This window comes from Dermacentor variabilis, chromosome 10 (assembly GCF_050947875.1).
Source record: "Dermacentor variabilis isolate Ectoservices chromosome 10, ASM5094787v1, whole genome shotgun sequence".
Classification (NCBI taxonomy): Eukaryota; Metazoa; Arthropoda; class Arachnida; order Ixodida; family Ixodidae; genus Dermacentor; species Dermacentor variabilis.
In genome coordinates, this window is record NC_134577.1 from 40,278,059 (window position 1) to 40,292,907 (window position 14,849).

The following is a 14,849-nucleotide window of genomic DNA, read 5'->3' on the forward strand; positions in this document are numbered from 1 at the left end:
ATGGTGAGCTGTATCCACTTTATAGCTCGAGTCCTTTATGGTGCAGCAGAAGCTGAAGATTATCAGTGCAAGAATTTGAGTGTTGTATGCAGATATTTGTGCACGTCACACAGGTGATTTTCTCACAAGTGTGACATGAACGATCTGTTGCTTACCAGTTCATGGGCAAAAAAAAATAATTGGGATGGGTGCATGCTAGTGAAAAGCGCATATCAAATGAAGGTGTGGCTGAGTCTTGCAACGCGGCTGCACTGCGGAAAAAAATCATGAGGCTTTCGTTGCTGTGAACGCTAATCAGTGTCGACATGACAAGAACTGCAGCTTCCACACCGCTTTTGTGCAACATAGAAACAAGATTTGCTGATTCACTCAGTAAATGAAAGCGCGTTGATGTAGTAAGTATTTGTTCTTTGTTCTTTGCTCTCTTGATAATCTCAATAATTTGATATTAGATTAATTCAGACATTTCCCAGTCCTGTGAAATTCATATTAATGAGGTTTTACTGTATAACAGAAGGGCCTTTAAGGCTCGAGTTGTGTCCCCACTTCGTTCCCTGCGCCTTCAAACATTTCTAGCCTGTATTTGTCCATGTGTAAGGGGTTTACGAATATCAAAATTTTTGGATACTGATCAAATACAAATAGTTAGCATCGAATATCAAATAATAGTGCGTGCGTGCATTTATTAGCAAGTGGGTTTATTTTAGCATGTTGGAATATTGCAATTATATTGTCATTGGTAAAAAAAAATAAACTAGTAAGCCGTTATCCTAGAAGATTGTGTATTCGGCTCATGTTAGCTTTGGAAAATTGAGTAATTTCCGCTAGTTGTCTGTTCTCGCCAACCTGTGCCTTATTATATCACATCAATTTCCCGGGAGGCATTTGACCTTGTACCAGTTGTCACTCATCGCATTTGCTGTCAAGTAATAAGCTCAGGATTGGGGGTGGAACCTGCAAATGAGTGCGCCCACGCTGTTCTCAAACTCGTGCCCCTTGCTGCTGAGAGGCTGCCTTTCCTGCACAGCTTATAACCGCCCCCCCCCCCCCCCCCCCGTCAAGTGGGCAAGTTGAGTGCACTTACGGGGAGTGCACCTCAGGACCTTGAGTGACACTTTAGGCTACGCGGTGCCAAATGGTAAAGCAGAGCGCAGGTGACAGACTAAAATTATGTTTTTTGAGCATGTAGATTAAAATAAAAGAACCTTTTAAAAAGTGATTGCTTTAGTTGTATTATAAATAAAGAGCAATCTTAATCTGTATTTACTCAACAAAAAAACGAAAATATTTTTATCATGAGAGCGTTACAAGTCAAGGCCGGCGAAGACGAATGCCTAGCCAATCCAGAACAAGATGGTGGCGTGCGATGAGGCAGCAGTTGATCCTGTTAGAACAGAATATCTGCGAGTTCTGTTCTGATTATTTTGTTAAAAGCTGTTCAACACCAAGAATGAACTTCTGTGTCCTTTTTTCTATGCATTACATTTTGTATTGTTAAAACTGCTGGCGGCGAGGCTATGCACTCGAACAGTAAAGTGCATTCCGTGAATGCACTCCGACTGGAGTGCACTCTTCTGCGAGTACACTCCACTTCCGACATTTAGATTGGGGAAAGTTCACTTAAAACCAAGTGCACTTAGCTTGCCCGCTTGACAGGGGTATTAGACGTCCAGCGGCTAAGCGTGTTTGCAGGCGAAATTTCGCCCGCAGCATAGTATTATCGTAAAATTCAGCACAAAATCAGACACACTTCCTTAGATTATAGGGAAATGAATGCTTAGAACCATGTTTGCTCCCGCACAGCCAGCAATATATTCGATTTATTCCGAGTATTCATACCCAAGCGAATATCCAAAAATTTTTGAATACCTAGCTTTCAAATCGAATATGAATACTCAAAATATAATATATGATAATATTCGAAATTTTCTAATATTCGCAGAGTGAAGTCCTTACTGCTAGCCGTGCGGTAATGCAGTCAAACATATTTATAACGAACTCGATAGTTCCACGAAAAGTGGTCGTTATTTTCGTAGTTCATTACATATGGAGTCGCCCTTAAAAGTTCTAAAAAATTAACCACACTGAAGTTGGCATCACAATTCGACAGCACTTTGGTCTGAAAACCTGATTTTCAATGTTACTTATGTTTCCGGTGTGTTCCCGCACCTAGCTGTAAATTCCCGTTAGGAACGTCCACCTAAAGAATGGAATGTGGTGTCATATAGCTCTTTCAGAATAGTGCCCAATTCCAATTACCTGTCATTTTGAAACTGCAAGTGCAGCCGCCATATTTTATTCGAGAGCTTGTGATATGTTTTAATACCAGCAGGACATGACCTTTGTGCACACAAGAGCAGAGCGTCTAGTTGGAGGGAAGCGTAAACTTCGGAAACTAGTGCGGCATCCTGCCGTTCTGCTGTCTCAAGCATTGTGGTCTCGGCCTTATGACTGTGCGTCAGCAACACAAGAGCCATCAGATTACGTTATCTGTGTTGCTTCAGCAAAGAAGAAAAGAACGAGCAACGTTCAAAAGGTAGAAAGTCACTGCAAACCGTTACAAGGAATCGGCAACGCATAAGCAAAGTGCCCCTGAACCGTGGTCTCCTGATAACGGTGCAGTAACGCCAATGCTTTGCAACGTTGCGTGGTGGCAGCATGTGGCGCAGCATTCTCGCCGACTCTGACCGCGTGGACATCGACAGTATACAATAGGAACATTTGAACAGCCATTGATCCCATGGCGATGCTGTGGTGATGCTTTGGACGTACATGCTCGTTCCAAAGTGTTAAGCAGGTGTAATGCACGTGTTGCCGCACGGTCAATGGCGCAAAAGCGAGACTGCCACTGTCATGGCATCCAATGTCGCACTGGCACATCCGCCAAGTGCATGCACCGTGCCATGTTGCTTTTGCTGTGCGCCTCCTCCTGGAAGCAAGCCTTGAAACCTAGTGACCTTATTCGCGGCTTCCGAAATCCGCTGCGCTTCGGTCGCTCATCTTGAGGGCCATATCGTTGTTGTAGTTGGACTAGAGTGGGGCACGTCCGCCATGCACCCAGTTTGGTCGCACTTTTGTACTTAGTGTGTGTCTTCTTTTTACCATGACTGAGTTCGAAGCGTTCGTTGTAACAGTACAGTTACGATAACAGTTTCAATAGACAGGGTCATAAAATTGTAAATGCACTGAAGTGTGGTCGTTGTAACCGATAGATTGTTATATCCGGGATCATTATAAGCGGTTTTAACTGTATAATGGCGACAGTGACATAACACACGCTCAAGCAATCTGATTCGCCTGCACTTCTTGCACAAGTGCACTGTGCAGTTCCGAGTTCATGCAGCACCAGTGCACGTCGTCCAGTGCGTGCCGTGATTTTATCGGGAGTGTAAATTTTTGTCAGGTTTGCGGTTTTCATGCTGTGAGGAAAACTGACATTGGCCTTTTGCCAGCATTGCAACAGCAGAAATGAGCAGTATAACGGTGTATAGTTGTAATTCTGACGTGTAAGCCGGTGAGAACTATGTAAAAATTCATATACACACTTTGAATTCGAATTCAAGCACCTATTCCGCCTGTCTCTAAACGTGCTCGAGGGCCAGGTAAACATGTGCAATTTCTATAAGCAGCACGGACCCCCTTTTTTTTTTAGACATTGGAGAAATTGTCTGCTGCTTCTGCTTCGTCACTGCGCGACATCGGCACTGACAATCACAGCAGTGCAGAAAGTTCAGGAACTGGGCCTAAATGTTTCCTGCACTTTTTTTAAACGAATGGTACCGTGCAGAAGTGCCTCGCTTGCACTGCTGAAACAAACGGTGAAGTGCAGCACTCCTGAACTAGTTGACAAAGTGGAGGCGAATCGAACGCACCTAATTATCATCATGCAGTTGGGACTCATTTCACAGTAACGAACATAGGCCGATCTTAAACCAAAATTTCTGGTGTTGGCGACGTAAAGTCTTAGTCGATAGGTGATGCCTTCAACCTGCTGGTCCAGTCCTCGGGGGGGGATGCTGTAGGTGCACCGAAGGTCAGTGCAACAAAGAGGAGTGGACTAACGATCGGGTTCGGTCCGAAAAGTCTGGTGCCATTGCCAAAGATACCCACTCTGTGCAATCAATTACACAGATTGCATTTTCCCATGAGGAACTCATAGCACTTGTTTCGCACATCTCTGCAGGGGACATAATGGGTTGTGGCATCCTGTTTCCCCGCGAGTACGTGGAGCCCGATGAGCCCAACGGTGATGCTGTGGACAACGACGACCAGTCCCGGGCAGAAGGAGACGACAATGACGAGTATGACTTCATGAAGTACGATGCACTTCCGCTTGAAGGAACCCTGGTGCAGGTGAGGGCTTCGCACAGTTGCAAAGGTGAAATGAGTGTTTTGCATTGCAGTTACCTAGTAAGAAGCCTCTGATTCCTGGGGTTTGTATCTTGGAATGTTAGTAACAGATTTTAGTTTTTTTCAATACATGGTGCTTGTTTGTTGTAGCAGTACTGCGAATGTAATTCGTTAAAACTTTATTATTATTATTATTTTTTTTTACCAAGGAGGACCGCAAACCTAGTAGTACTTTTATTCAGATTTCTGAGTACTGGGCACCTGATCCACAATAGCCGGTACCATCGTATGCATCTAGGATTCGAGGCACATTCCATTGCCGCAACAGTTACTAAGCTATCCATGAGTTTGTCTGGTCATTTATATATATATTTTTAATGCAAACGCATTTCTTTGGCTACCTTACCCCACTTTGAACTGTCTTTGTGGCCTCAGTACAATGACCGCGTAAAAAGAATGAAGAAAACCTTGCTCCTACAAGAAAGTGAACCTAGGCCTGCAACGCAGCAACACAGGGGGCCGGGGGGCCGTGGGCCCCGGGTGCAAGGGGCCAGTGAGGGGGGGGGGGGGTTGTCATATACGTCTGAAGACACCACTCTTTCCGCCGGCTACACCTGGGTGGGGGGTGACAGAAGACCTATGGGCCCCGGGTACCAGACGACCTAGCGACGCCACTGGCCTGCAGTATGGTAAATGAGTACTTATCCTTTGCGCCGCATCAGCAGTTCAGAAGGGACGCAGAATATGTGCGACAGTAGAGTGAAAGAGCACGGCCACCCTCAGGCTATCACGATATCAACATGCTTGTTTGGCTCGCATGTGGAGGGCTATTAGGTCTCCAGAGAGGCGAAGTGTCTTTGGTTGCAAAAGTGGCAAAGCCAAGCAGACATACCGTCATGCTCCACTCAATCAGCTGTAATGGAAGTTGAATAAAGCATGTGTGCTGAGCAAATGCTCCCACGTAACTTACACAATCGTAGATGGGTTCTCCTGGAATTTTTGTTCAATTTTTTGTTGACAACTATTGCTAACAATGAGGTGTGAGATTGAGGAAATGCCAGTGATTAAAAAGGATAAAGACACTGGTGTTCAGAAACAAAATACATCATCCTTGAATGACCTAGTTGGGCCTGTACAACTGCAGCAAATTTAGGTTCATGGGGACTACAGTACAGGTCGGCAAAATAAACTGAACTCACTCAGACTCGCCCACAAGATATGTTTCTTGGTTAGGGATCATTTGGACTCAGACTCGCCATAATTCTTCTCAGTCGGGCTCACTCAGCCTCAGACTAAAGCAAATATATAATGTGCAATGCCTTTCGACACTGCCATCAAAGCCAAAGGACAGTTTCCTTTCCTGTCTAGCACTGTGCCGCCAAAGTGACACTTGGTGCGGCAATTGCGCTGCCCAGTTGTTGAATTCTTGGTTGAATTACAGGTATTCTTCACCCTGAACGGCGTCAATGTCGGTCGGCGGGAGGTGGCCATGCCCCAGGGCGGTCTCTTTCCTACGGTGGGCATGCTGAGTCGCAAGGAGAAAGTCAAGGTAGACCTGCACCCTCTCACGGGTTGAGAGGGTGCAACAACACCTCATCAACCGTCGCTGCCGCAGCCGAGAATTGCGTGCACCGGCAGCCAACACACAAAGTGAATGTGCCCATTGTACATTGAGCCAAAGTACTGCGTGCTATTTGGACTTGTTTGGGGAACCAAGCAGGCACTGTCTTTTTACTGCTCAGGGATGTGCGGTTCTTCTGTAGTCTTGTAACATCCCAGAGTTGTGCTGAGCTGCGGGCTTCTTTGCACACGTCGGCTAAGGTGATTGACCGGCCAGAACAGAACATGCATGCAAGGAAGGAACTAAATACGATGACCGGTTGTGCCCTATCTTCAATAGACTGCTCTTGACCACTGTTTGGGGTCCTTGAAAGAAGTTTTTGTCATGCAAAAGAATGAATTGAATCAAAATGTATGGATGTGTGGATAGCAACATAATGAATGTAGGCCTTTGGCTTCTGTGCCAATGTATAGATGTTGTAGTGAGGTTCCTTTTGTGGCCATGAGGCCAAACGTTCAGGTTATTGCACTCAAAAGGAAAATGCTAGCTTGCAGAAGTGGAGCCTTGTGAGCGCCGAGTGAAAGAAATTAAGGCCAACTCAGGCTCTTTTGAATATAACAAGATGTACAAGGAAGAGTTGAATCAGTCTCTTCAGTGACAACACTATGCAGATTGTGTATCTTGCAGGGATGCAGAAAACACAGGCTGATGTTATACACTGATATATGGTACACAAGCTACTGTAGTATTTGCACAAATGTTACTTGAGATTTCGGAACTGGGGGGAAAAGGTGCGACCTGGCGGCACAATTGCTTGTGAAACTGGTGATGTTCAGCTGCTCATTGATTTATAATCATATCCGCATATAGCTGCCCTCATCATCGCATTTTGCTACGCTTCGTAGCATTCCAGGTGTGTAGGGAAGCCGACTTACAGATAATTGCGTATGGTGAAAAATTGCTAATGGTCGAGCCTGGTGCATAAAATCTAAATCTTTAATTAATTTGAACATGGTTCCAAATATAGCGGTAGGCAATGCGCCTTTAGGTTGGAAATTACTACAGGGAGTGAAAAAGTGCCATTGCATTTGTTTAGATCAGGCAGTTTGTTGTAAGTGCTGATCTGGTCTCTTTTCTCGCAAGAAGAGGTGTCTGTGATTGCACTTAACTTCTGAGAACCGCAAAGCTGTGCGACAGACATGCCTGCACCACTGCATTTTTTTTAGTGACTGGTGCAGCAAGAGGTGTGCGTTAGCCACTCCGCAGGAAGTAGGCTGTGCTATAGGAATGTGCCTTTGCTACACAAGTGCTGGCCCACTTGTTCTCAAAGGGTCACACGTAAAGACTGTGGCCACAGTGTGTTGCATTTGATATGTTTGAGTGGCCATGGTCAATCAGCCTCGCCATCTGCGGAATATTTTGTCCCACCAAGCCTCCCCGAAAGAACAACATGACAATATATATCGAATGAAACAGTTAACAATTATGCTGCACCTAACAAAAAAGTTGCAGTGTTTAACTATGAAGGCGGACGCTTCGATTTCGCATGGCATAATAATGGCCGCTTGCAAAAAGTCTTGTCCTGGCTAATAAGCTTCAAGATAAGTATACAACTGATAAAAGTCTCCCTGTTTTGCTTGTCAAGGGCTTGCAGCAGCTAATCCTGAAGCAGCAAAATTGACTGCAGTACCACTCCCAACACTCGGCAAAGGTCGATGCTGTTGAATATGCCGACAATTGTTTTGGAATGTGCAACTTTATTGCCCTAAGTTATATCTGCCTTGTGGTTAGAGCCATGAACTTGTGCTCTAAATTTTGGTAACTAATAATGTACTTTTAAAGTTTATTTTATATAAATCTTTTATGTACTTACGTGTTCGTCTGAAAAAATAGGCTCCAATCCATGCTGTGAAGGTGGTTGGCCAGTGAAGCTGTGTTATGACCTGATCCAATAGACCAATGTGAGATAGCCTTGAACTGGGTCCTGCCAAGCCTGAGCACAACGCCGTTGTGCATACTGATGTTGCTATTCCTTTTGTTGCCCATTATATTCGTGCTGCTCTTTAGGCGTCCTAACTGTGGGTAGCCTGCTTTGGGCAGGAACCGCTTCGTCCTGCCTAGCCTGAGCATGACGCTGTTGTGCATATTTATGCGGCTGTTCCTATCGCTGTTCATCGTGTTCACATTGCTCTTCGGAAATCCTGACCATGCGTGGCCTTTCCATAGCGCTATCAGAACACGAATGAAATCGGTTGCTAGACGGGTTCTTCTTTTACATATGAAAGTGTAGTTACGTCATTCCCTGCTTTGAATGCTACAGTTGCTGCTTCCCAGCAACTGCAGCTTATGCAACCGTAATCTTTACCCGGAAACGCTTGCGGTGAAAGCTATGCACGAAGGCGAGCCTTCTGTTTTGTTTTTATTTCCCCCGCACGGCCGGCGCTGCCTCTCGCTGTGATTGGTGGAGGTTTTGCCCACGGACACAACAGATGCATTGGCAGGTAGAGGTATACAGCTTCACTGTAAAAAAGAAGTCATTGCTTTAGGTGACATTAGCAACTCACTAGCTAGAAGGATAACTCACTCAACAAGTTGGTATTCCATTCTTGAGGCAAGCAGCATGAAAAGAAACTATGTAAACTAACCCCAGTCAGCTGGAGTTATTTCTTGATATACAGTGGCTCATGACAGTAAAGAATAGCGTGCACCTGTGAGTGTTTGTTTCGAGAATTCATTGTGCACTGCTGTGTGTGCAAAGGCGACTGGCAATGTAGTCGAAGCCAGGCTCACTCTGCAGTTGCCAATGTGCTTCCTTACCTAGTTGCACATCCTGCACACATGTAATGCGCTGCTTTTAATGTTTAGGAGCATCTAATTCATGTGTCCACTCAACTTGTCGATTCTTGTACAGGGTGGACCATAATGTGAGAGGGAGCACTTGAACTGAACTTCAAGCCTTCAATGGTCAGTATACCAAATTCTGTAAGGAGGCTTTCCCGTGCATCCAACTTGCCTTAACCAACATGGCCACACTCCAGCTAGTAGCACTGTTGAATGACCCATGCATTTTGAAAGCTTTGTCAGTGCGGGTAGCAGAGTGCGGCAGGAACGATGTCACCAGCCCCGCATGTTAACACCCCAAGTTTGGAGGTCGGGGTCCACCATCTTGGGTAGGTCGAACGAGTTGTGCGGAGAGAAGTGCTCTTGCAGGTTTTGCATAATGTCATCGCTTCAGAACTCAAGAACTCAAATCAAGAAATTTGCCTTCAGGAAGTTTCTTCAAAAGGAGAGCTACATCTCGGGCATTGGTTAGTGGCATTTGAACTTTGATTAATGCAGTAGTAATCGCTTGGATGCAAAATTAGGTGTTCCCTTTTATATTAAAACAACCTGTGCAGCATCGCAGGATGGCTTACACTTGTAGTGGTCAAATAAGTGGTCTAAACATTGGCTTTGGCGACGTCCCTCGTGCGATGAGAGTTGATTGCTTCCTGTGCAGCATTGTACTTATATAACCAGTGGTTACTAGCAGCATTGCTTCGGAGCTAAGACAATGAGCTTTATTTTTGAAGCATACATTAACTCCAATACACGCATCGCATTGCACCCATTGTTTACACCAGCCGCCGAGTTCAGTGAGATATCACTGTGGTAATAGTGTGATAGCAATCTATAAAAGACTAGGTTATGGCTCAATTTTTGTGCAAGTGTAGTGCCATACAAAAGTTATGTTCAGGTAAAAGTCCCAAATGTTTTACTTGATTGGGGAACCACCCCTCCAGAAGTTAGGGAAAAAACACTGCGAACGTCCCAAACCCTTTGCTTTCTGGGCTATGATGAGTCGATGCTTCCAGTTAGTTTTTTGGCAGGTGTCGCCACCAGATTTTCTTTTTTTTTTTCAATTGTTTGAACGGGTGGAGTAATTAGCGAGCCACATCAGCTAGTATTCTTAACATGTTCACTTCGTTGTGAATCACTGCTGGAGGGAGAGAAATACATTCGTCTTACATGGAAGTGAATATACCAGCCTGTCTTGCTTTGGAAAAGCTACCATATTTTCGCGTATATTGTTGGCTGCAATTGCATGTCACCTGAAGGTGTAGTTATGTTAGCAATGCTATAGTTACATGCAGCATAATAGGTCACTGTCGTGTCCCAGCTAGAGCTTGTTGGTATGGCTTGTCTCATTCAAACAAGCTTATGCCTAGTTTTTCACGCTGGTTTTCTGTCCCGAATTACAGGCTCAAGTAGCAATACTGATGGCAGATTTGCTAGTTGAGCCCAAGATGGAATTCAAGGCTGGAGCTCGTTTCTTTTTCACGAAGCGGTATGCCTCTCTCTAGTGCTAAAGTTTCTAGTCATAGTTTTGAAGAGTCTAGTTGCAGCTCAAAAGGAACACAGCATAAGACCGCCCACTTGCTTCTTGGCAGTGCTTTTCTGCTTCACCTAAACACTGTAGAAGTGAAAGTGGTGTTAACCAGTGAAATACATCCATCGTGTATAAGGACGGCACCACCTTGTGGAAGGCCTCTACATTAGTAGCGCATGCTTTGCCAGAACCATGTGTGCCTTTCTCAGCTTAGTAAAAGCAACAACGTATTGTATTTTTGGGGGGCTGTGGCCGTGCTGCCTGTTTATCTTTGTGTGTGCATTGCCATGTTTGTTCTTTCATCGTCGGAGGTCGTGCTATGCAGGTTTTGTAAGTCCCATCTGTGTGAATGGCTTCTTCGAAGCACTGTGACGAGATGTGGTAGCTTCGGTATTGTGCATTTCCAAGTGTGGCTGAGTTTATATATTATTGGCCGTGCTCCGTCTTGCATACTTGGTAGGCAAAGCTGCAGAGGCTAGAACTACTTCACGCAGTGCCGGCATTCGCGATGAAAAAGAGTGTGAAAAAATGGGAATGCGTTATGCATTTCGTTTTCTTTTATTTCCCGTTCTTACATACAGGGTGTTTCAGCGAACACTTTCAAAATTTTTTAAAGGTTCCCTGTGGCAAATAGCTCAATTCTAGTGTATGAGCCAGTCCACTAGAAGCGGTGAACACTAGTACTTGCACAAAAAACTGAAATGAAAAATCGACTAGTTAACAAGAATTCACTAATTAACTTTTTAGCTAATTATCTTATGACCCTTGTTGCAATTTACAAATTCTAGAAGTGGACTTCGCAAGGCGGACCGACCCACTTGCAACGAATTCTTAGGACGACACCAGTTTCGAGACATAAATTCCCAAACTTTGCGGAGAAATGCATTGTAGTTCCAGTTACTTCTGTGCTTCAGTGCATGAAACAACGTTTTGTTAACAAATTAACTGGAACGCCAATGCATTTCTCCGCAAAGTTAGGGAATTTATATATCAAAACTGGTGTCGTCTTGAAAATTTGTTCCAAGTGGATCTGCCTTGCAAACTCCATGGCTATAATGTGTAAATTGCAATATGGGCCATAATGTAATTAGTTATAACGTAATCAGTGAATTTTTGTGAATTAGTCAATTTTGGATCTCAATTTTTTTGCGCAAGTGTTGTCCGCTGCTTCGAGCAGACCAGCTCATGAAATAGAATTGTGATATCTGCCACAGGCTACTTATAAAGATTTTTGAAAGTGTTTGCTGAAACATCCTGTATATATATATATATCCCATTCCTTACATCAATTATGGCATACAATTGTTACGCCACAAATGTATGCACTCGTAGCATAACATTAGCTTTGTAAGTTACAGTCACAATATATTAAGGAATCATTACTTCGAAGACGTTCAATGGGGACTGAACCAATTAACCATGGAATCTGAAGTGACACGGTTAGTACATTCGGAATCCTGTTTTGCAGCATGCCACCTGCATTTACGACCAAAACGTAGCAATTTGCATGTGGGAGGCAAAAAATTTACCAACAGTACAAATTCTTACATGCTAATGCCATATTTTGGTTTTGTTAAAAGTAATTATTCCACAGAAGTTGTCGCAGACCAAAAACCAGTTCATGACAAAACACTTGGGAGCGATGCGATATCTATGACTGCACTACATGCAACTACATACATATCTTCTGCAACATTGCCTGCTAAGTATGAAACAAATTGCGCGGCTGTTTTTTTTTTTTTTTGTGAAATAAGTGCACAGCTGTCTTTCCAACACATTTGTTGGAACAGCAGTGGTGGTGGGAAGTGGAAAGGCAAGCTTCCTCCTGTTTGCTTGGGGCAGTGGGAGTGTCTCAAACTGAGCGAAGCTGTATCTAACGAATTGCAATGGCAATACTTGTAGCTGCTTTCAAATGCATACCTCTGCAGCTCATAACAGTACTTAGTAAGCACATTGTTACAGCTGTGCCGTGTGACTTTGCTGATGGATGTTATGTACATACAGTATATAACTTAGGGGTGGGTGAGCCAATGCCGAGAGCACCTGCTGCGCCCTTTTTGGCATTGCACATTTGCACTATGTACTTGTTGTAACATTTGCTTCTGTGAAACTTTCGGTTGTGCACCTCACCTTGTTGGATGCAGCCTCTAGTTGAAGTTCGTGGCCACTGTGTTATACAGTAAGCGAAGTGGGAAAGCATCGTAAAAGGCTGCAGTATGTAACACAAAGCAAGCTGCTTAAATACTGTATGCGCTGTTCTAATGTTGCTTCTATATGAAAATTTGTTGCCATTGAAGCTCATTCTAGGTGCACTTGCACATCCTATGTTAGTTAAGTCGAAGACTGACGGTGGCGCATGTTGCAATTTCGGCATACTGGAGATGTGGACTGGAGCAGCAGCACTGCTGGCACTATCTCACAACTCCCAAGTGAAACAAAAGCATGCAGAACTATTTTTGCACTGACCTGACTAAGTTTTCCTTAGCTGCTCTGGTGTTGTAAAGGTGTTGGCAGCACATAACCTTCGTGAATGTATATCGGCTCTTTTCATTGTTCTTTTTTTTTTTTTTCGGCTAGAGCATCTCAAGTTATACAAAAATGTTTCAAACACGCGGTTTGACACAGTGTTACAAGATGTCGCCAGCAGCGCTACTGCTCTAGAGTCCGAGTATGGTTGGTCCTCATGTCTACATGTGCAAAATTCAGGAAATGCTAATGTGCGTACACGCTAAATGTCTCTAATGCCAACACTCCTGTTCCGTAACTTGTTTGAGATATTGTTGTACTTCACCTTACAGAGCTTTTTGTTGTGGGTTTTTGAATAGTGCACTTCAATTTTTACTGCTAGGAGTACATACAGAGGAGAAGAAAAGTTTCGCAGACCATGGCTGCCATGGTAAAAATGAACTTTTGCCATGCTCACAGTGCAAGGCAGAATACCTAATGGTGGTCGACATTGCATATGAAGCTTCTGGTAATTCTGGTCCACAAACTTGCGTCCCCAACTGTACATTTAGTTCCGGCCAATGCTTGGAGGTGCTGTTAATTGCTGTGGCAAGACTTAACTAGCTGCTGCATGTTGTTGACCAGTTTACAGTTATTAGTTCTAGGGTTATGCCAGTGTTATTTTTTTCTTATGCCATATTTTCTTATTAAAGTGCACTTGCAAATGTTAATTTACAGTGTTGTCTTTGATAAATTTTCTTTTTTCTTTTCTTATTTTGTGATTCAGTGTTTCTGCACACCATGTGTAGAGGGATTAACTCGCGAAACAAGATTATATGTATGACACAATAGAGAGACTGCATGTATGAAGCTTTTGTGCTATGTTTCGTATGTTGCTACAGTATCCTTGTGCATAGCTTTATGCCTAACGCCTCAAAGGCCAACTGCAACAAAATTTTACTTTGGCTAAATTGGTTACAAGTGAGTAGCATATACTATTCTAGCAATCGTCTAATGTTCATATTGACAGCGTTAAAAGCACTGAAGCAGACGATGCATGTACCTGCTGGTTAGTGAATGTGACATGCTAGTCCTAGCATCTTTCCCCCCCCCCCCCCCCCCCCTAGTTTCAGTATCAGGAGCTTCTATTTTTGCCAGCTTGTTGTTACGCAACCACTCATAATTTTGCACCGAGGCTACTCTGGGTGTATGCTACCTCAAACCAGGCTTTTTACTTGGTCTAAAATTTCATTGCAGTTGGCCTTTAAAGGGGCCCTGAACAACCCCTCAGGCTTGGTGAAATAACATAGTCAACGGGTAGCATACGCTGCTGTGAACATCTCAGCCAAGTTTGCTGTCGCATGCAGTGCGCGGAGCTCGTAAGCAGATCCTGAAGTCACCTTTCCCACAAATGCTCTTTTTAACAGAAGGTCTTGTCCTCGCTCTCTTCTAGATGCACTATTTAGTCATCAGACATGCTATTTTGTCATTCCCTTAGACGGCTGCTATTCGCTGATAGCTGACATGAAGCTGCGGTCGGCTACATGGTGTAGATACCGTGGCCGCCACGGTGTGCCACCACGAATCCACTGGCTAAGCATACTGCGACTCACTGAGGACAACCACGTTTGGCTTAAGTTTACCGCATCGTAGGCACCAAAGGTGGAAGTCACGACGTCTACGTTAACATCCAACGCCACGGTGACTATTACGGCACGCTGAGCATGCTCCAGTGTGCCACAGCCTTCGCAGTGCAACGCATTGAAGAAGGAATGGGAGTACAGCAGAGGCCGTGTTTGATTTATAATAACTCTGCTTCTGCTGAACGCATTGAAGTACTTTTTGCTGCAAAGTATTTCTGAAATAGCCTATTTTCACATCAAATGCCTTTCTCCTCTTCAGTAAAGAATGGTTCAGGGCCCCTTTAAGTAGTGTACATATGTGGGATAGTTAAAGCATTATTCTAGGTAACAGTAATATAACAAATGCACACATTTGATTCTCTTAAAATCACTTTCAGGTTTCAATAACTCAAATTGCCCATTGGGTTTCTTTTTGGAATCACTTTTACTCGGTCGATATCTACTGCTAACAATAACCCCAGTTTCAAAACAACGGCAATAT

The 14,849-nt window shown here is 44.0% G+C and overlaps 1 protein-coding gene across 2 annotated transcripts in view; it reads left to right on the forward strand.

Moving 5' to 3' along the window:
• LOC142560381 (SPRY domain-containing protein 3-like) overlaps positions 1 to 13,456 on the forward strand; it is a 30,511-nt gene extending 17,055 nt beyond the window's left edge. Inside the window, exons 9-10 of one of the 2 annotated variants that reach the window (XM_075672434.1) lie at positions 4,184 to 4,353; positions 5,792 to 13,456. In XM_075672434.1, the coding sequence (XP_075528549.1) occupies positions 4,184 to 4,353; positions 5,792 to 5,926 (305 nt within the window). In that variant the 3' untranslated portion in view covers positions 5,927 to 13,456. The remainder of the gene's footprint in view (positions 1 to 4,183; positions 4,354 to 5,791) is intronic. The other variant, XM_075672435.1, reaches the window with a different exon arrangement.
• Positions 13,457 to 14,849: the final 1,393 nt, after the last annotated feature.